Source organism: Sus scrofa, chromosome 1, assembly GCF_054392235.1.
Source record: "Sus scrofa isolate SSC_HxYL_T2T_F1_AM1 chromosome 1, Sscrofa_HxYL_maternal_Yorkshire_Landrace_v2.0, whole genome shotgun sequence".
Classification (NCBI taxonomy): domain Eukaryota; kingdom Metazoa; phylum Chordata; class Mammalia; order Artiodactyla; family Suidae; genus Sus; species Sus scrofa.
In genome coordinates, this window is record NC_139383.1 from 149,801,705 (window position 1) to 149,823,906 (window position 22,202).

General features: G+C 43.1%; 1 protein-coding gene across 10 annotated transcripts in view; it reads right to left on the reverse strand.

Annotated features, from left to right (window-relative positions):
* Window positions 1–22,202, reverse strand: part of GABRA5 (gamma-aminobutyric acid type A receptor subunit alpha5) — an 81,999-nt gene that overhangs the window by 11,183 nt on the left and 48,614 nt on the right. For all 10 annotated transcript variants that reach the window (XM_005654471.4, XM_003121648.5, XM_005654467.4 and 7 more), the window contains 2 exons: window positions 17,974–18,056; window positions 731–874 (listed from right to left, as the gene is read on the reverse strand). In XM_005654471.4, the coding sequence (XP_005654528.1) occupies window positions 731–874; window positions 17,974–18,056 (227 nt within the window). The remainder of the gene's footprint in view (window positions 1–730; window positions 875–17,973; window positions 18,057–22,202) is intronic.

The window sequence follows — 22,202 nt, forward strand, 5'->3', positions numbered from 1 at the left end:
GAAAAGGGTAACTTTGGGGTTCAGAACTCCTGCGGTGACAAGGGCTCACTCCATCCCTGTTCCATAGTTCTCCTCTGCCCCGTGGAGCCCTGGAGTACCCTCCCCTGCTCACAGCCAAGCTTGCAATGTAACCGATAGGGCCAGGGCTGCTGTGGCCAGGAGGTGTCTAAGGACAGCCTTGCAGGTGCATTCTGAAGGGAGTGCATTCTGTTCCCTGGGACACACGCCCACTTGGCGTCAGGTGGGGGTAAGCTTGTATTGCCCCCGTGGGGCTCAGGCCAGTAAGGGGGGCGTAGTGGGCAGCACCTCCTTGCTTTCTGCTAAGGCCTCTGCTTTTCTTCTGCTGCTTGGTTGTGCTTCCTCAAATTGAACCCCAGGGAAATCTATGAAATGTGCAAAGCAGGAGGTGGTAGCACAGGTACATGGGAGTATTTGCAGGAAGAAATTGACCTTTCCTGCAGAGGCCCAAGTCTCCTGTCCCACAGCTTGGGAGAGGCTGTTATATAAGCAGATCCCTGTGGCCTCCTGGCATGGCCTGCCATCACCAGGGCCACTCACGGGGAGGCAAATGCACCTCAGATTAATGCCTCTCATGCCCTTAATGCCAGGATGTCACAGCTGGTGCTTCCGTGGGCAGCTGCAGAGAGGGGGGCCAATACAGGGAGCTCCTCGCAGCCAGTGCTGCACAGCCCTATGCTCTTCCAGGGTCCTCGCCTATATGGAGGTCTACCTGTGCTGGTGCTGATGTTCTCTGTGCCCACCGTCTGCCCCATCAGGTGGTACTGGTTTAGCCTGGAGCCGTCTTCTGCCACCACCACCGACTTGGTGGTGCCGTTGGTCCAGACGTAGACAACTTCTGAATTAGGGTATGCGTCTATATGTGGGGGACAGAAAGTGAGGTCAACACAGGAGCATGCAGCCTGACACAATCAATGATGTTTATAAATGAGAAAGAGAGATGGTTGAAAAGTCAAAGTTAAACAACCTAAAGGAGGTACAGGCAGCCAGACCAGGTCAGACAGCACCATGAGTCAGGCCCTTCTCATTTCTTTTTTATGTTTTTGATTTTATTTTTAGCATTATTTATTTATTTTTAAAATTGAATTGCAGTTGATTTACAATGTTGTTTTAGGTTCAGGTGTACAGCAAAGTGATTCAGATTCTGTTCCATCATAGATGTGGAATATAGTTCCCTGTGATATACACTAGGTCCTTGTTGGTTGTCTATTTTAAACACAGTCATATGTGTATGTTAATCTCAAACTCCTACTTTATTCCCCCACCTTTCCCCTTTGTTAACCCTAAGTTTGTTTTCCAAGTCTGCGTGTCTACTTCTGCTCTGTAAATAAGTTCATTTATACCATTTTTTAAGATGCCACCTAGAAGTGATATCATATATTTATCTTTCTCTGTCTGACTTCACTAAGTATGATAATCTCTAGGTCCACCCATGTTGCTGCAAATGGCATTTTTTCATTCTTTTTTTTTATGACTGAGCAATATTTTATTGTACATATGAACTAAGTATTTATCCATTTCTGTTGATGGACATTCAGGTTGTTTCCATGTCTTGGCTATTGTAAATAGTGCTGCTATGAACATAGGGGTGCATTATTGTTTTAAATTAGAGTTTTGTTTGGATATCTGCCCAGGAGTGGGATTGCAGGATTGTAAGGCAACTCAGAGGATGGCTGAGGAGTGGCCAAGGGGGCCTCATGGGGTCTGGTGACCTCAGCAAAAGCAGTTCCAGAGGAGCAGGTGGCTTTCAGGAACCAATGGCCTCAAATATTCCCTGTGTCTCTTGAGACCCTGGAAGGTAAATCCCCACATCTGTTCTGTAGTTTAGCCTGAGCATCTTCACAGCTGCCACATCCAGCACCCGACGCCTTCCGACAAAGCTGTATGCCTGGCGCCCAGTGACTTGAGCAGAGCCTGATGCCAACTCCAGACGGAACAGAACCAAACCATGTGTGCTCACAGAGAGGCATCTGCAGATGGGGCCTGTCAGGCAAGGAGTTGATAAGTGGGACAGCAGGTTCCAGGGATCCACCAGGCAGGACTAGTCCATGGCATGGCCACTCCTGGGGGGACAGAAGTGTCCACAGAAAGAACCAAAAGAAGGGCCTCGTGAGGGATAAGAGGTGCCCCTACCAAGTGTGGAAGTTTCTTTGCCGGCGCACATCACTACCCTCATTCTTGCTTTGCTTTACACGCACTGGAGTATTTTTTTTTTTTTTTTTTGGCTTTTTAGGGCCACACCGCAGCATAGGAAACTTCCCAGGCTAGGTATCAAATTGGAGCTGAAGCTGCTGGCCTATGCCACAGCCACAGCCATGCTAGATGTGAGCCATGTCTGTACCTACACCACAGCTCACAGCAATGCCAGATCCTTAACCCACTAAGCAGGGCCAGGGATTGAACCTGCATCCTCATAGATACTAGTCGGATTTGTTACCGCTGAGCCACAACAGGAGCCCCCCAAAGGAGTATTCATAATACTTGAAAAATAGTAAGACAAGTGTGTATGTAGCAAACACTGAGCTTAACACAAGAGGGAAACATCAGAAGCTTCAAGGTCTTCCGTGCAGGATGCACCGAAGCCTCTTTTCTCCCTACAGGAGAGAGTCTGAATTTTACAAAGGGTTTGACCTGGTTTGCTTTGCAGTTTTACCTTCTGGGCAGATGTCGCTAACAAAGGGATTTTTCGGCTTTGCCTATGTCTTTGTGAAATCTGTTGGTGTTTTTCACCCATCTGATTCATGTTTTCTTTATACATTCTGATAAATGTACATGTTACAAAAATCTTCTTCAAGTCTGTGGCTATTTCACTTTTTTGTGGTCTTTTAAAAATTTTTTGATGTTATTATCTTGAATGAATCAAATTCATCAACCTTTTCATCTTCCAGCATCTTATTTTGGGGGCCGTCTAGATCTGAGAGGGGCGGGGGTCATGATATGTGACCTGTGCAGTATCAAAGCTGGAATGCACCGTCTGTGACCATTAGGGTCTTGATCACATGGAGCTGACTTCTGTATACATTTTTCTCCATAAGTAACCAATCCCATCTTCTCCACGTGGTTTCCCGTGTTGCCAACAAAATCATTAAACCCGTTCCTCCCATTAGCCATGCACCTGCAGGGCCTATTCTGACGAGCAAGGCCTGGTTTCTCTTTGAGGGGTTCTCTGTTGTGCTCCCTTTCTCTATCCCAATTTCAATCTCCTCTGTCTCAACTGCACAGACTTTAGAATTCTCCACACCCACAGCTGGAAGGGTGAGGTGGCCCCTTTGCCTCTTCATGGGGCCCTGGCTGTTCTTGGCCCTCTGCTCCTCAGGCTCCCCCTAAAAATACTCTGATGAGATTTACGTTGGACCCAGATTGGAGTTACAGATTATAGCTTGGGGAGACATGATGTCTTAAGACACTGCATCTTTTTATCATGGACATGACCTGGATGTAGGTCTTTGTAGTGAAAGTGCCTGACAATAAGTTTTTTTTTTTTTTTTTTTTTGTCTTTTTTGCCATTTCTTGGGCCGCTTCCGCGGCATATGGAGGTTCCCAGGCTAGGGGTCTAATCAGAGCTGTAGCTGCCAGCCTACGCCAGAGCCACAGCAACGCGGGATCCGAGCCACGTCTGCAACCTACACCACAGCTCACGGCAACGCCGGATCATTAACCCACTGAGCAAGGGCAGGGACCGAATCCACAACCTCATGGTTCCTTGTCGGATTCGTTAACCACTGCGCCACGACGGGAACTCCAATAAGCTTTTTTGATTGTCCTATGAGCACCTGACATCCGATTGCTGACGTACCTATTTAAAAGGCATTCACCTACCCTGAGCACATTGCCAGCTACACCCCTAAAGGGCCAGCCCCCTACCCCATCAGTTCCCCTTCTAGAAAGCCCAAGGTGACCGAGATTACTGACCGCTTGATGACCCCAATTCTCCCTAATTAGTGCACCTAATTCTTGTTCTTGGGTTTTAAAGACTGAACTCATGAAATCCTAAGCACCCACCCTGGACTCCAATAAAGGCAGAGCCCCAGGTCTGCTTTCCTCTCTCGCCTTCCCATGACGGCGCCGTGCAGCTCTGGGCATACCAGGTACCCTCTGAGATCTGAATAACACACCTTGTTTTTTTTCAAAGTTCCCCACTGGTTGCTGCTGAGAGTGTTCTGCAATTGTAACAGGAACCACAAAAGTGGGTCCAGCCTCACCACTGTCTCTGGGCCAGGAATGTATGTGGGGGCTGTCCCAGGTAGTACTGGACCAGGGGAGTGCCCCAGTGGTCCCTGGTCACAGCATCACCACTGACCGCTAACGATGAGCTGAGATCAACACAAAGCAGTCTTCTACATTGAAATAGCTTTCCGTGAACCTGTACCACTTTCCGTCTTTGGCCAGACATTCTCCCCTCAGATATGTGTTACTCAGTGTGGTTCCAAAAGCCGTGCACCTGTCTCTGAGCAAAGTTGCTTGGGATGCCAACATATCAGCAAGCTCGGTGAGGGGGATGGTCAGAACCCTGAGAATTAGTGATATGACTCTAATCTTCATCTGCACATAAGTCAAGATATGAAAAAGAAGGACATGAACAGAGTAGACCCAATACAACAGCTGATGGGAAACCACGGGTGCTCGACTAGACCTACCCTGTGCGTGGATGCTGAGTGGTGTTGTCATGTTTTTTTTCAAAATTAGCATGACCTTCTGTTTCCAAGTGTGTCTTCACATAGGCAGCTCTGGAGCCCTCCTGACACAAGTGCCTTCTGCTGTAATTTCCTTCCTCTACTGGGGGGACTCAGGGCCGGATGATGGGCTCCACCTTGGCAAGCTGCTTTCTAAGTGTCTGTCACAGATACTACTGGTCATGCACTGAGACTCAGATAGCTTTCTGAGTTCCACGTAACTATGTGAGATTCTCAGCTGCCTATTCTGTATGTGTCATAGGACCCTGAATACTGGAGGGCCGTGATGCTTGGACAAGAACTTGAGACTTGAGCAGAGCAGCCAGGCTGGATCCGGGCTGGGGCTGTGAGTCTGGAGTGGGCAGGAGATGGTGATAAGCCAGCATCTCCTGGCTTCCCACTGTTCCCAGACTGGCTCAGGCAGCTTCTGACCCTGGTGTCCCATCCTGCATCTTCTCCCCAGGTCCCCTGACTGTAGCAGGCAGAGCTGCTGTCCATGAAGCTGGCCTCCCCGGGCCACCTCATTCAAGTCCCAATCCACTTGTGAGCTATGAGTCCGACCTCTAGCCAAAAGATGTAGTGGGGGGAGTTATTGTCATGGCACAGTGGAAATGAATCCGACTAGGAACTATGAAGTTGCGGTTTGATCCCTGGCCTTGCTCAGTGGGTTAAAGATCTGGCATTGCCATGAGCTGTGGTGTAGGTCATAGTTGTGGCTCGGTTCTGGCATTGCTGTGGCTGTGGTGTAGGCTGGCGGCTACAGCTTCGATTAGACCCTAGCCTGGGAAACTCCATATGCCGCAGGTGCGGCCCTAAAAAAAGACAAAAAATACGAAAAAAAAAAAAAAAAGATGTTGGTGGGAGGCTGCAAAACCCCTGGAAGATGTGTGCGGGCTGGGAAATGTGAACCCTGAAGCTCAGAAAGGAGCTCCAGCCTGGGGTGGGGGCAGGGCGGGGATAGATCTTAGTGACCACGGCAGGAATGACTGGGAAAGCAAAGGTGTGTCTGAAGAGGGTATAGAGTGCAGAAAACGATGTGACCTCAAAGACAACAGAGAGGAAAGAGAGCGAAGAGCAGGTGACATGTTAGGAGAGAGGGGGCATGAGAGATGAATGAAGCATTTGGGAGAGCACAGAAGGTGCCCCCCAGAGGTGGCCTGGGGGGAAGCTGAGTGAGGATGCTGGGATGCAGGTGGGAGTCGGGGTGGGGGGAGTTGGGGAGAGGTACAGAGGTGGGTTGCATATTGTGACGGAACACCTGGGGACTCTGTCCTGACTGCAGGCTGGGCATCACCCTCCACAGTGGGACAAGGGATGGCTCTCCTCGAGCCCTGAGGCTCAGGGGCATATTGACCAGGCAGGTGTGTCCACGCTTCAGGGCTCAGTGGCTTTGGAGGAGGCTGGCTCTATTACCTGCAGGACTGCTGGGCACACGGCCACCAAGCCTCTTCCTTCACTGTTGGTGGGGGATGGGGGGGCAATAATCCTTATCTTACAATAAGGACCCAATAAAATAATAACTGTAATTAGACAAAAAGTTACTTGAAATCACAAAGTGATGTATGAATGTCACCTACAATGCATACTGATAATTCATATCCTCTTTTTTTCATATTGCTTGTACATATTAAATGACCTATTGATATAGCTGACGTTAATAGCATTAATAATAGCAGCAACAAGAAGCAGCTGGCCTCTGGTGTGTCAGCTCAACCTCGCCGAGTTCTCAAATTAAGGATGGGAATAAATGAGGCACTTGTGTGCCTTTCTGCTCAGCCATTTAGAGCCACTAAATTCTTGTCTTTGTGTCAGAGGTGTGGCGGCCAATCTCTTAGCTGGGATGACAGTAAACGAGGCCATTAAGTTTGCCATGCTATCATCTGTCATGATTTAGAGCTGCAGAAACACAATGCTTGCCTTTCTCCAAGCATACATCAGCGGAGCCAGGCAAGAAGCTTTGAAACATCTTCACCCACAAGCAACTCTGGGAATTCATCACTGCTTCCCAAGCAGCTCTGTCCCTGGCTTGATGCTTTCTGTCTGTCCTCTTCTGACACTGCAAATCCTGAAGAGGTAGCAATGGCATATCAACCCCTTATTTACAAGGCCTTTTAGAACTGATGAATTTCTGCCTAAGGATGAGAAAAATATGCCAACGTATTCACTATAGAAGGACCTTCAACAACCTCTTCATGCTTTAGGCTCTACATCCTCATGTGCAGATTGAGGGAAACAACCTTGGGGAGCTTAAGAGTAATGTCTGTTCATGAATGTCAAGGATTTAGCCTGTGCCTGACCTACAGTAGATGCTTAATAAATAGTAAACCTTAAGGGACATAGCCATAGGTTGGGAAGAAGTTTCAAATCCAGCCTGATGAGACAATCTTTCTATGCGAATTCACTTAAAAAAAATTTTTTTTAAATTAAAGTACAGCTGATCCTCAATATTCCACCAATTTCTGCTGCAGAGCAAAGTGACCCAGTCATACATACATATACATTCTTTTTCTCACATTATTTCCCATCACATTCTATCACAAGTGACTGGATATAGTTCCCTGTGCTGAACAGCAGAAGTGCATTCACTTTCTAATTGTCTGTCAAAAGCAAATCCAGTGTGAGGACTGTTGGTTAGCCTTATTTGACAGGCTGCTTGGAGACCCAGAAACTGCCAGTAACCAGTGAGGAAATCTCTTTCACTCTGTCCCTTCACTGCCTATGGTGTTCGAAGAAATGCAGGTTAGGATGTAATATTTCAATGACTGGCAAAACTTAGAGGGTTTGAGTTCTCTGACACCCATGCCCTCAGCCTTCCTCCCTGTTCTAAAGCTGGAGGTAGGAACAAGAGGCTAACTGCCTCAGAAGATACTGACACACCATCACCTGTAAGACCTGCCCATCCTCAACCTCTCTGAGCCTCAGCTTCCTGAGCTGAAAACCGAGTCAACATCCGACATAGTGATTACATAATCTAAATTAGAACCTTGGTAAAATATACATGTCTGTATATTGGTAAAATATACATTGTCTCCTATGGCCTATTAGACACCCCAAATCCCTGCTTTCAATTTAGCAGGTAAAAATGAGATCAACGGGGCTTTGCCATGCCTCTTTCCTTGTCCAGAATCAAGTGAGGGGTGATTGCAACTATCTGCAGATGGAGATTCTGCCCTGCTACCCAGGAGGTGGCACTGGAAGATTGAGATTTGCCAGTCAGATGGCCCGTCACCACTCCAAAGTTACACCCTGGTAAAATTACGTGGGGTCCTGCTTGGTCTGAGGGGGAGAGTCAAGAGGCCATGCTCTCTGTGTCTACAGACTTAAATAGGACCGAGTCAGGACAGAAGGATAAAGGACTGTCACTCTCCCAGCAGAAAAGCTGCTTCCCTTGTGAAAAAGAGGGAGCAGGAGGTCAAAGACTGGGAGTATTAGGAGGAAATCCCTCCCTGAACTTTCCTACCCCCTCATACACTGATCAGCTTTTTGTTTTTCACCTTCAAATCAGTAGCTCCTTCCAGTTACTTCCAGTTTCTCACAGAAAATATTATTTTCAAAGTCCCCTGATCTTAAAATCATGATGCTGTCTTTGACTCTTAAATATGCACCAAGAGCTCATCCCATAATCCATGTGTCACATCCAGCCACCACCCTGCTCTCTGTCTTCACTGCTTCATTGCTTCCACTGCTCCTGGCATTCCAAGGTCTTGGAATCACTTCCAAAATTGCGATTTCAGCACAACCTCTCCTTACTCCAAAACATCACTGCTCTGCCTACTACTTTTAAGCTTTGGGATTTAAGCTCCCTCCAAGTTGGGTGGTAACGCTGCCCAGTTCTCCCAAAAGGGGCATTCAGTACCTCCACTATCTGATCACCTGTCATTTGTGCGTTGTCTTTATTGCATCACGTCTTCTATCCAATCATCTTCTATCCAAACATCACCCCCATGATGAGCTTCCCCATCTGGAAGTCCAAATGGCTCTCAGTTTCCCAAGGGTATCAACCTGATTATCCAGTGTGTCCACCAGCAGCACCGTGTGCCCTGATCACACTTGTTTCTCACTGCACCTAGTGAAGTGCTAAGTGCAGAACACACCCAACACATCTGTTAAATAGCAGTTAAGGTTAACCAATGCAGGACACAGATAAAACTTCAATGCGTTTCTAAGACCTTCCATAAGTCACTCCAAAATCTGCGCTCCAACCACCCATAGGTGAGCCAAGTCCTACATACTGGGCATGACTAATGCAGTAGCAAACTCATGATTCCACATGTTTGAATGACATTTACCCCTAAAGGGCTAAAATTCTCTCCAATGGACAGCCACCAAAGAAGTATCCAAGTCAAATTAAAAAAATATTTTCATGCATCCAGATGCATGAAATACTTAAGGCATTATTTCACAAGTAAAAATGAACAAAAACACAGTATTTTTTCTTTTCTAAATATTCTTGATTTGTTTAAGCACCTGTTTCCAATTGTAAGCCATTCTATTATCTCTAAGGAATTTCCTTATGGACTAGGAAATATCCCTCGATAAGCCAGGGCTAATTTCAACAATTATTTGGATTCTTGAGAGTAGAGAGAGCAATAACAGAAATGTCTGTTAATTCAGTTCTGCATTAGAGCAGCAGAAGCATGTGGCTCGTTACAATAACGATAACTATTTGGATTGCTTTGTCTCTTCCTGGCAGGGAACTGCTGGAACGGGTAATTTGGAGGGTTTTGTTTTTTGGCTGCAGCATGCAGTGGCTTGGTGTGGGATCTGAGTTCCCAGACCAGGGATTGAACTCAGGGCCCTAGTGGTGAAAGCGCTGAGTCCTAACCACTAGACCACCAGGGAACTTCTGGGATTGGGTAATTTTAAACTCCTTATCTGATCTCATTTAGCCTCTGCAGGCTCAGATGACAATGGTAGGAGTGAACTACTTGACCAAGAAGCTATTTTTATTAAATCCAAAAGATGAAAGACAAGTAAGAAAAATGCTTCATTGAATGGTACGTGTTCTCTTAAAATTATTAAATCCTGAGCTGAAATCGTATAAGCTCAGGAAGGTGAAGTTTGCGCAATTTTCTAGCTCTTGGTCAACTGTATACAAACATGAAACATGAATAAAGTCTTCTTAACTGCTTTGTATATGACAGCAGTGACAGTAACAGCAAATATAAATAAATGATCAGCATCTAGTTCAAGCCAATCTTCAAATCTTAGGCAAATAAAAAGAAATTTGGCATGAGAGTTCAAAATCTCTATTGAGTTCAAGAAATGTTTATATTGAGTTTGGCTCCCTATTGAGTTAAAGAAATGCATAAATTGTTATATATATAAATCGATCTTGTTCTGTTTGGATGAATGAAGGAATGAAGAGGTCCTATCAGATGCATATTTTAGCTCTGAATGTGATAAATGACATGACTGCAGTTGGTGAGTTATTGAAAATGAGATGATACAAAGAAGGCTTAAGAGCTCACACACTTTGCTTCACCAAAAAATCACTTTTGGACTGCTTTCCCTGCATACCATGGTCATGAAATCTGACTATCACATTGACTTGAATTTATTTAACTTCTGATGAAAAACATAACAATTTTTTTTTTAATGGCCTCGCCTGAGGTATATGGAAGGTCCCAGGCCATAGATTGAATCTGAGCCACAGCTGCGACCTACACAACAGCTGCAGCAACAGCAGACCCTAGTTGCTGCAGAGACAACCTTAAGATCCTCAACCCGCTGTGCTATATATATAGCAGAAACTTGGGAATAAAAAACAACAACCTTTGACTTTAAGTGTTTTACCTTTGATCAAACGAAGAGCAAAACTTTTGTGTACAGAGAGTGGCATAATTTTAAGGCATGGCAATTCATTTTCCTCTTAGGGACATGAATCAGTGATTCCCAAATGAGGTATTATAGAGACCTTTTGAAGGTTTCGTCCCAACTAGTAATGTCCACAGCCATTCCATGGCAGCAAGTGGTTTAAACAAAGCCCAGTGAGAGTCTCTTTCCATTATACTACTTCCCTCCAATAAATGTATGTTTTATCTCTCCATGGCATTTGAAGATCAGAGTTTGGAAATTATGAATTATTCCCATCCAACTTAATTCTTTTGGCTTATCACACATACTTTTCCTAGTCCCCAAAATCCTTTTGGGTTGATAGAGGCAATATAAAAGGAAACCCTCAGAATCAAAGGAAATTCCCTGCCAGGAGTGTCAGAGGGGCTGTTAGGAGGTAACAACTATTAACCTTGGACACCACGTGAAAAATAACTCCCTGAAGGCACTGGAGAGGGAAGAGGTGCAGGTACGCCTTGGAGAAGAGCTGGCACTTGGACAAAGGGAATGGCTTTTCTCCGAAAGAGCTGTGAGTCAGAGTCCTGAGGTGGCTGCGGTTCAGAGGGATCCCTTAGTCTTGTTGGCTTGAAGAACCAAAAGGAAGCGACTGGAACTGTCAAAGCAGCACAGCTGGAAAGTGAGGCATAAAAGCCTAGAAAGAAAGAGCCACAGAATGGAAGCCCTACACTGATGTCAATAGACATAAGTAACCTCTATCCCATACCTAACTCAAGGCTGAACTATATAATGGAACACAGTCCTACCAGTCCAACCAAATAAAAGACCCAGCGGGGGTGATGGCTCAGAGGAAATGACCCTGACTAGGATCCATGAGGATGTGGGGTCAATCCCTGGCTTCACTCAGTGGGTTAAGGACCCACCAGTGTTGCTGTGAGCTTCAGTGTAAGTCAAAGACGTGGCTTGGATCTGGTGCTGCTGTGGCTGTGGTGTGGGCCGGCAGCTGTAGCTCCAATTAGACCCCTAGCCTGGGAACTTCCATATGCTGCAGATGTGGTCCTAAAACAAAAACAAAAACAAAAACAAAACAAAACAAAAAACCATCGGCCATCTCAGCTGTTACCACAGGAAGGACAGAGTTTGGAATCAGGTCAATGGGCAACCGTGCTCCTCCCCCAACACACACACACTATAAATTTAACAAAATCCAGAGTCTCTGCAATATAACACTGGCTGAAATATCCAGGAAGCAATTCAAAATTACTACATGTAAGAGAAATAGGAAGGCATTCCCACTGTGCACAGTGGGTTAAGGATCTGGTATTGTCTCTGCAGGGACTCAGGTTGCTGCTGAGGCTTGGGTTCAATCTCTGGCCCAGGAACTTCCATATGCAGAGGGTACATCCAAAAAAAGAAAGAAAGAAAGGGAGAAAGAAACAGGAAAACACAACTCATATTCAAGGGAAAACAATCAAGGCAGAATGACCCCTAAGAAGATCAGATGGTGGATTTTACATAGGATTTTATTTTACTCATTTATTTTTTGGCCATGCTTGTGGCGTCAGTAAGTTCCTGGGCCAGGGATCGAACCAGTGCCACAGCAGTGACACCACCAAATCGTTAACTGCTAGGGCTTCCAAGGAACTGCTGCATAGAAGGATTTTAAAGCAGCTACTATGGCTATGCTTAAGGTTGTAAAAGAAAAAGAATACAATGTTTTGTAATGAAAAAGTGTTGGAATGAAAACAGAGAGTAAATCTCAGCATACTCATTGAAGCTATTTAAAAGAACCAAATACAAATTCTAAACTGGAAAGATACACTACATAAAAAATATTTACTGTATGAGCTTAATGGCAGATCAGAAAGGACAGGAGATCTTGGGGATCTTGAAGACAGAGTGATAGAAATTATCCAATATAAAGAAAAGAAGGGAAAAAAGTTTTTAAAAAAGTGAACAGACCCCCTAGGGACCAGAGGTAGTATATCAAAAGTTACAATTCATACAGTTAGAACTCCAAGGGGAAAAAGAGAGGATGAGACGTAAAATTGTTAGCAGGAATAAGGGTTTAAAAAAAATGCCTCAAATTTGATGAAATACACAAATTTAGAGATTCAGGAGGTTCAGCAAAACCCAGAAAGTATAAATAATAATAAAGACACATCTGGGGGATTTCTCCTTCCAGAAGAATGGAGATGGGTTTTCTCCTTCTCTTCCTACTAAGTGTAGCTGAAAACCCTGGAGATTAATGTAAAACGAATATGGGGAGAGAAGAAGACAAACAAACCTCGAGACTAAAGAAGCTGGCAACTCGGAAATGCCAATGGGCACAGACATCAGTAACAACAACCAAGGAAGCCTGCTTTCCCTACCCAAAGGAGCAGAAAAGGGTCCACCTATCAAGACAGAAAGGAACTGGAGTTCCCGCCATGGTGTAGTGGGTTAAGAATCCAACTGCACTGGCTGCAGTTGCTGCGGAGGCGTGGGTTTGATCCCTGGCCTGGCATCCAGTGTTGCACAGGTTGCAGCTGTGGCTCAGATTCAATCCCTGATCCAGGAACTTCCATGTGCTATGGGTTTGGCCATAAAAAGAAAGTAAATTAAAATAAATATATATTAAAGTGTGGCTGATTTACAGTGCTGTGCCAATTTTTGCTGTACAGCATGGCGATCCAGTCATTCATACATACATACATAAATAAATAGTCAAAAATTCAAAAATACAATGGTGGGATGGGGCACAGGACAGCCCCAAAAGGGGGAAAGTAGAAGGAAGAAAGGGGTGACAAGTCCCAAGCAAGTCCAAAACCTAGCAAGGCAAGTCCCAATAGATTTTTTTTTTTAGGTCATTGGGAATTAAAAAAAATTTTTTTATTAGAGTATAGTTGATTTACAATGTTGTGCCAATTTCTGCTGTACAGCAAAGTGACCCAGTAATACATATTTATACCTTATATTGCTTATATTATCTCCCATCATGTTCTATCCCAAGAGACTGGATATAGTTCTCTGTGCTGTACAGTAGGACCTCAATACTCATCCATTCTAAACGGAATAATTTGCATCTACTAACCCCAAACTCTCAGTAAGTTCCATTAGATCTTAAGGCTCAAGAATAATCCTCTTTGGTTTAATGCTCTGGGGCAGTAGTGTCAGGCCCATTGCCTCACAGGGGAGGTACCCAGGGTTCTGCTGAGGGGCAGTCCTGCCTTCTTAAGCCCAAGTGGGGGCAGTCTGGCCTCTTGGACCTGTACACTCTGTGCCTGTGGTGGGGCTGGCAGCCCTGATGGACTCTGAATTGCCTTTGGAGTCAATATTTCTGGCTTCTGTTGAAATGGCTGATAACACCAAGAGTAACTTTTTACTTGGGGTTGTCTCCTAAACAAATATCCTCATTATTTGCAATATGAATATGAGAATTTTCCAAATCTTGAAGTTCTGTTTTTTCTTTAATGGCTGCAACCAAGGTAAATGAAGTTCCTGGGACAGGGACTGAATCTGAGCTGCAGCTGTGGCAATGCTAGATCTTTGAACCCACTGTGCTGGACTGGGGATCAAACCTGCACCTCCACAGCAACCTGAGCCACTGCAGTCAGATTCTTAACCCACTGCACCACAGCGAGAATGCCAACAATGCCTTCTTTAATTCATCTCTCACCTCTCACATTTTACGATAAGCCGTTAAGAGGAACCAACTCCATCACTTTGCTTAGAGATTTCCTCAATCCAATTTCATTGCTCACAAGGTCTACCTTTCACAAAACGCAAGAACACAACTTGGCCAAGTGCGTCATCAGTTCATAACCAGGGGTATTTTTCTTCAACTTTCCAGTAACCTGTCCCTTCTTTCCATCTTAGACATTTAGCATCCATATGTCAACCAGCATTCTGTTCATGATTTATTTGGGTATTCTCTAAGAAAGGAAAGTTTTCTCTCTAGTTCTCCTTTTTCCTTCTGAGCCCTTACCAGTATACCCTTCAACACTTATGTTTCAGCCAACAGTCCCTTCATATTGGCTTCTCCTGACATGCACCACAAAACTGTCCAGCTTCTGTCCGTGAACCAGTTTTAATTCCACATCCACATTTTCAGGTATTTGCTACAGTAGCACCCAATTCTCATAAGGAAAATCTATATTGGTCAGAGTTCTCCAGAGAAATAGAAACAACGGGCTACATACATACAAACATACACATACATGTTTTTTAGTAAGCACTGCCTCTTGAAGTGCTGGGGGCTGACAAGTTCTAAGATCTACAATCAGCAAGCTGAATATCCAGGAGAGCTGATGGTATAGTTCCAGTATGGGAATTGTTAGGCTAGAGACCCAAGAAGAGATGTTTCAGTTTGCTTCTAAAGGTAGGAAAAGAGCAACACACCTGCTCAAGACAGTCAGGAGGGAGGAGTTTCCTCTTACCCAGGGGAGGGTCAGCCCTTCTTTTCTATTCGGATTCTGCAACTGACTGAATGAGGCCCACCTGTATTAGGGAAGGCAACCTGCTTTACTCAGTCAACCAAGTCAAGTGCTAATCTTATCCAAAAATATCCTCATAGACCCCTCCCTATCCCCCCAGAATGTCTCACCAACTATCTGGGCATCCTGTGGCCTAGTCAAACTGACACATAAGATTGAAAGAAACAATAACCATAATAAGAATCTCAATGAATGAGTTCATCAGTTCATCAAGATGGAAGGGACAAAAGAAAGAATCAGTAAAATGAAAGAGAGAGCAATCAAAATTAAGTCATCTGAAAAATAAATTGTTGTGTCCATGGTTTAATGGATGGGGGAGCTTATACCTCTGAAGCGAGGTCCTGGAGAACATCCCATTGTGTGCCATGTTTGGTGGGCAGGACGTGGTGGTGTCTTCGCTCCCTGGGGGGGTGGGAGAAGTTCCCAGTTACAGGTTGCTTCCTCGGTTACCAAGGAAACCAGCAGAGGGGCATGCCCCTCACTGCCCCTTTGCTAAGCATGGTGGAGAGTTCTAACCTAAGACTAGAACAGTCATTATTAGCTGGGGGCCAGGGGCAAGTATGAGGAAGGCCAGTCATGTGAGTGGGGTGTAAGAGAAGCAGGCACTGGTTGAACAGGGAGGTACCGAGAGCAAGAGAACAGCCATCCCAAGGGGCTGGGCCATACAGAGAAATAATAGAAAATAAGGAAAAGAGCCTGAGTACGGGGATATATCAAAAGCTCTATTATCCCTGTCATCAGGGTCAGGAAAGGAGGAGAGAAAGTGGATGGAGCAGAAAAAGGGTGCCAAGAAATAACTGGTCAAACTTCCTAAGTTTGACAAAAATCTATAGATTTGAGAAGTGGGGTAAATCCCAAAGCAGACAAACCCAAAGAAATCCATACTAATACGCATTAGAGTCAAACTTCTGAAAAACTAAAGATGGAGAAAAAAATTTGAAAGCAACAAGAGAGAAATGACATCTCACCTATAAGGAAAATATGATTTGAATGACAGCAGATTTCTCATCAGAAACCACAGAGGCAAGGATAAAGTAGTACATTTTTCAAGTGTCACAAGAGCTGTCAGAACAAAATCTTATACTCATTAAAAATATTCTTCAGCTGTGAAGGGAGAAATCAGGATATTTTCAAATGATGAAAAACTAAGAGAATTTCTTGCCAGTAGTCTATCCTAAAAGAATGGCTAAAGGAAATTTGCTAAACAGTTATAAAATAACATTTATTACAAAAATATTTTATTATTTTTATTACAAAATAACTTATTTATAAAAGAAGAAATCCTGGGACACTGAGAATAAAATAAAGAACACATGAGTAAATATATTGATAAATATTATAGACTTTCCCTTTTCTCTTGAATTTTCAAAATTAAGCTTGATGGTTCAAATAAAAATTATAACACTCTCTGACATGATTCTATATATATATATGTGTGTGTGTGTAGAAGAAATATTTAAAACTATATTGTCATTATGAGAGGGTAGAGGGACATAGTTTTCATCTGAACTGGTAAAATAAAGACAACAGTAAACTGTAATAAGTTATGTATATATAAAGCAATGTCTACAGAAACAACTAAAAACGATATACAGCTATATATATCAGTAACCCACAGGGAGTCAGAAAAAAGAAAATAGAGAAATGGAAAACATAGAGAACAGAAAACAAAAAAATAAAATAAAATGGCAGACTCAAGCCCTAACATATCAATTGTTCCATAAAATGTAAATAATGAAAATACACCAATTGAAAGATAAAGTGAATTGAAAAATACAACCCAAATATATGCCATCTACAAGAATCTCATTTTAACATAACGATATGTAGATATTTAGCATAAACATATGGAGATATATATATATATATGTATATCATTCAAATATTAATCAAAAGAAAGCAAGGAGTTCTCTAGTGGCTCAGATTAAGGATCTGGTGTTATCACTGTAGCAGCTCAGGGTTTGATCCCTGGCCTGGGAAAGTCCAAATGCTGTAGGTGCAGCAAAAAAAAAAAAAAAAAAAAAAAAAAAAAAAAATCAAAAGAAGGCAAGAGTGGCTATATGGATATTAGGTAAAGTGGACTTCAAAGCGAAAATGTTACCAGACACAGAGAGGGACATTATACAATGATCAAGAGTTAATTCACACAGAAGAAATGGTAATCCTCAAATAACAGCTGGGAAATACATGAAACAAAAATACTGAATTGAAAGTAGAAATAGACAATTGCATAATTACAATTGGAGACTTTAACACCTCTTTCTCAACAACTAATGTAGACAGAAAATTGGCAAACAATATAGAAGAGCTCACATCCTAATCAATAGGATCTAATTAATACTTGTAGAACATTCCACCCAGCAATCTCTAAATACACATGATTTGCCAGTGTTCACAGAACAAATATCAAGAGGAATCATCTTCCAAGTCATGATCAATATAAATCATATTTGAGGTCATTAAATAAAGCTCAAAAGATGTAAGAAAAGTGGAAATTATAGGGAAGAGTGTCCTCTGACTACAAAGGAAATCGAGAACAGAAGGATATCAGGAAAATCTCCAAACTATTTAAAATTTAAATAACCCACCTATAAATCATCCATTGCTCATATGGAACATTGGAGAAGTGAGTCAACACAGCAATGACTACCAGGCTATAAAAAGTTATTGGTTAGGTGGTGGAAATTGGGTCACTGAGGACCCTCGGAGGAGGTGACTTTCCATCTGGGAAGTGGAAACAAGAAAGAATGGCCAGGTGAAGGTCTGAGGTGGGGAAATGCTTACTCAGGAGCAAATCCAAGAGGGTGAGTGTTTCCATGGGCATCCTCTTAGTTATAGACAAGGGAACCAGTCTCTGAGGACCAGCGTGTGTGCCTCACCACACTCCCCAGCCTTCCCAAGTGGACTGCAGCTCATATTGTGCTTATTCACACACAGAATCTAAATGCCTCTGAACACAGGAGGAAACAGCCCCCAAAATACATCCAGGGTTCTTACTTGGGAAAATAACTTACAGCTGCCAAATTTCAGAGGGCAGGCGTGGGCATCCATTGGGAAGTCTTCCAGTTGCATTGGGCATTCTGCAGAGATGGTCAAGCTGAAAAACAAAACACGGGGACCCTTCAATGACTCACTGACTCTTGGCTATTTACTGGACCGCTATCATGTTTCAGAAAGCCACATGAAGTCCTTTACTCATTATTTTAATTACTATAGTTTGCAAAATTACCTAAATGGTCCGCACAAAATTACACAGGATTGCACTGTAGATGATTATCATTTAGAAATCAGGCTTAAATCGGAGTTCCCGTCGTGGCACAGTGGAAACAAATCTGACAAGGAACCATGAGGTTGCAGGTTTGATCCCCGGCCTCACTCAGTGGGTTAAGGATCCAGCGTTGCCGTAAGCTGTGGTGTGGGTCACAGGTGCAGCTTGGATCTGGAGTGGCTGTGGCGTAGGATGGCAGCAACAGCTCCGATTTGACCCCTAACCTGGGAACCTTCATATGCCGAGAGTGTGGCCCTAAAAAGTCAAAGACTGAAAAAAAAAAAAAGAAAAAGAAAAAGAAAAAAAAAAAAAAAAGAAAGAAGGCTTAAATCAAATCTACTGAGGAGTTCTGTGGCTCAGTGTGCATCAGCACATACATTACTGCTTGTAAAGCAATCTAAGATGCCTTTAAAGATAATTTATTCTTTGTCTCCCATCCCTTATTCAGAGTAATCTCCAAAACTTTCCTTGACAAGGCTAAAAAGTTATGCATTTTCTAAAATAATTTACGTGCTCAAAAGGCATAAATGTGGAATAAAGGCATAGCTGCACAGCCCAAATTTTGACCAGAAGCTGGCTGTAATTATTGTGTTCTGGGCTGATGTCACAAGACTGTAGAATAAGTGAAATTGTGTTAAGAGAGCAACCTTCTAATTGTTTTTATTCAAGGCCAGTCTTCCACATACTAATACCACCATCCATTACCATTGTCACCAATGGCTAAAGCAAAGCTGGTCATGAGAGCTGTTGGGTCTATGCCAGGCACTGTGTTGAGTGCTTTACCTGCATTAACACATCTAATCAGAAAAGCATGTTCCGATCTGTTGCTACTATCACCCCAGTTTACAAAGTAAGAAAGTGAGGCATGGATATTAAGGGATTTGGAGAAGAATGCTTAGCCCCTAAGGGCATGTCCCCATGGGCACTATGACCTGAGGCTCTGTCTGTACTTCCAGAGTTGCCATGCTGGGGTGTTTTTTTAATTTCTCTACAGATTTACTAATTAGGTAGTAAATCTAAATTTCTTTAACAAGTTCATCATCAGTTTCTTAGTTTTTAATCCTATTACTGAAAATGAAATGTAATTACCTAAAATGAAATCAAATCGCACAATTTTCAACTTTAAACAGGCTTTACAATCCCATTTTGTTTTATCACGTCTGGTTCTTGCTTATGTGCCTGGGGTGAGAATTCAAACATAAAAACCATCATTTTTGCCTTCACTACTTCCTTCTTTTAGGACAGATTAACCTTTTGCTACTAAATGGGGCACATAATTCACACCTGATGGTTGCAGATGGACTAATCAATGTATAGATCCTCTGGATGGAACTAAAACTAAAATGTGCGTCAGTGGAAGGAAAGTGTGTGTCCGTCACAGAGACAAAATCCTCTTGTAGCTCTGCCTGGGGGACACAATGGAGTGACTTCCAGAATGTGTGAGCATACATGGGTGAGAATGCACCTCGAAAGTCTCATATTATATGCCACATATGGTCATCAAAAAATATGGAAAATACAGAAAAATGTTAAAGGAGAAAATTACAAATACTCATCATTTCACTTATAACTTCACTTGGTGCCTTTAGCCCAGATTTTTTCCACAGGTACCTATGTTTTCTTTTCATTCTTGGTTTATAAAATTCAGTCTTGTTTACCTAACATTAGAGCAGGGGTATTCACCACATCATTAAAATCTCTACATAATCATGCCTTTGAAAGATGAAATATTTAATTCCAGCATGCAGGTATGTGTGTGTATATAATATACATATATCTGTATATATGTGTGTACATCTTTAGGCGTGAACTATGGAAAAGGATTATTGTTAGAGAATATGAAATGGGTAAGGTAAAGGAAGACTTACTTATTAGAATTAAGGACATCAGGACTCATAAAGAGAAACACTATATATCACTTATGATAGCTAAAATATGGCACAAATGAACCTATCTATAAAACACACTCACAGACATAGAGAACAGACATGGTTGCCGAGGGGGAAGGGGAGGATGTGGGATGGCCTGGGAGTTTGGGGTTGGTAGATGCAAACTATTACGTTTAGAATAGATAAGCAATAAGGTCCTACTGTACAGCACAGGGAACTGTATCTAATCTCTTGGAATAGAACGTGATGAAAGATAACGGGAGGAAAAATATGCATATATATGCATGCATACACACACACACACACACACACACACACACACCTGGGTCACTTTGCTGTGCAGCAGAAATTGGCACAACATTGCAAATCAACTATAATTTAAAAAATTACAATACTAAAAAAAAAAAAAAAAAAAAGAATACCAGACTTAAAAACCACAGCCTGTGAGGACATTCAGCCAACATAAAGAAAAAGAATGTTATTTCTTTGTTTACTAATGTTATCTTATTGTCAGTAAAATTAACCAGTTTGTTAAATAAAGCAATAGTGCGACAGAAAACTTAAAGGAGTCCAATATGTTGTAGAGAATACAATCACAATGAGCTCAGTAAATGTAGAATTTCCTTGAGAGGCAAATTTTCAGTAGGGAAAGAGAAAGTATGTACACAGCTATAGTGCCAGATATGAAGCAATAAATGTGAAAATAAAGCACATGAGGAAAGGATGCTTTGGGACCATGAGACCCTTCTGTGGAGGAGAGTTCATCTCAGGACTGGTCCACGGCCTCTGTTCCAACAGTTTCTGGACTTGGTCTAAGGAAGAGGCTGGACTTGGCCAGTGAGAGGGGACTGTGGGTGCTTCAGGGGTCCTAACTCTCCCAAGCACAACAGACTTCAACCAGCAGACCCAGTACTGCAGTCTTCAAGTTGCCTCACCAATGTCAACAGCTAGGGGGCTCACCCCCACCATCAGGGTGACATGGACATGGTCCATGGCTACCAGCTCACATAACTCGGCTTCTGCCTGTTCCCACACAAAAAAACACCCTGTCACTTACTGGGTCTGGAGGCTGTCTTGAAGCCAGGGCTGTTGGCAGAGCTCTTGACAGTGTAGTGAACCATGGTTAACTTTTCTCTGCCCTTGCTCTGTGCTGGGACCTGGCTTCTATCTCCATGACCTGTGGAGGCGCTGCCACCTGCATTGCTGTTGCTTGCCCCTACTTGTCAGATAAGACACCCTTAGGGAGATTTGACTTCCTGTATTGGACTGTCTGCCCTCCTGCCTTTTTCTCCTTTTCCTCATGTACTCCTCTTTCTTGGCCAACATCATGTGTTTATAAGAGAGGTGGGAAGCCATCTGGTCACTGCGGTCTCAGCTCTCATTTAAAATTTTTTTTTATTAAAGTATAGTTGATTTATAGTGTTGTGCCAATTTTTGCTGTACAGCATAGCGACCCAGTCATACATATCTATACATTCTTTATCTCACACTATCTTCCATCATGGTCTACCCCAAGAGACTGGATAAAATTCTCTGTGCTGTACAGTAGGACCTCACTGCTTATCTATTTTACAGGTAATAGTTTGCATCTACCAAACTGAACTCCCAGGCTGTCCCACTCCCTCCCCTCTCCTCCTTGATAATCACAAGTTTGTTCTTTATGTCTGTGAGTCTATCTCTGTTTTGTAGATAGGTTTATTTGTGCCATGTTTTAGATTCCACGTATAAGTGATATCATACAATATATAGCCTTCTTTTTCTGACTTACTTTACTTAGTATGAGAACTCTAGTTGTATCCATGTTGCTGCAAACATCATTATTTCATTATTTTTTTCTTTTTTTGCTTTTTAGGGCTGCACCTGCTGCATATGGAGGTTTCCAGGCTAGGGGTCGAATCAGAGTTGTTGCTGCTGGCCTATGCCAGAGCCACAGCAACACCAAATCCAAGCTATGTCTGTAAACTACACCACAGCTCATGGCAAAGCCAGATCCTTAACCCATTGAGCGAGACAGGGATCAAACCTGCAACCTCATGGTTCCTAGTTGGATTCGTTTCCACTGAGCCAAAGCAGGGAACTCCTATTT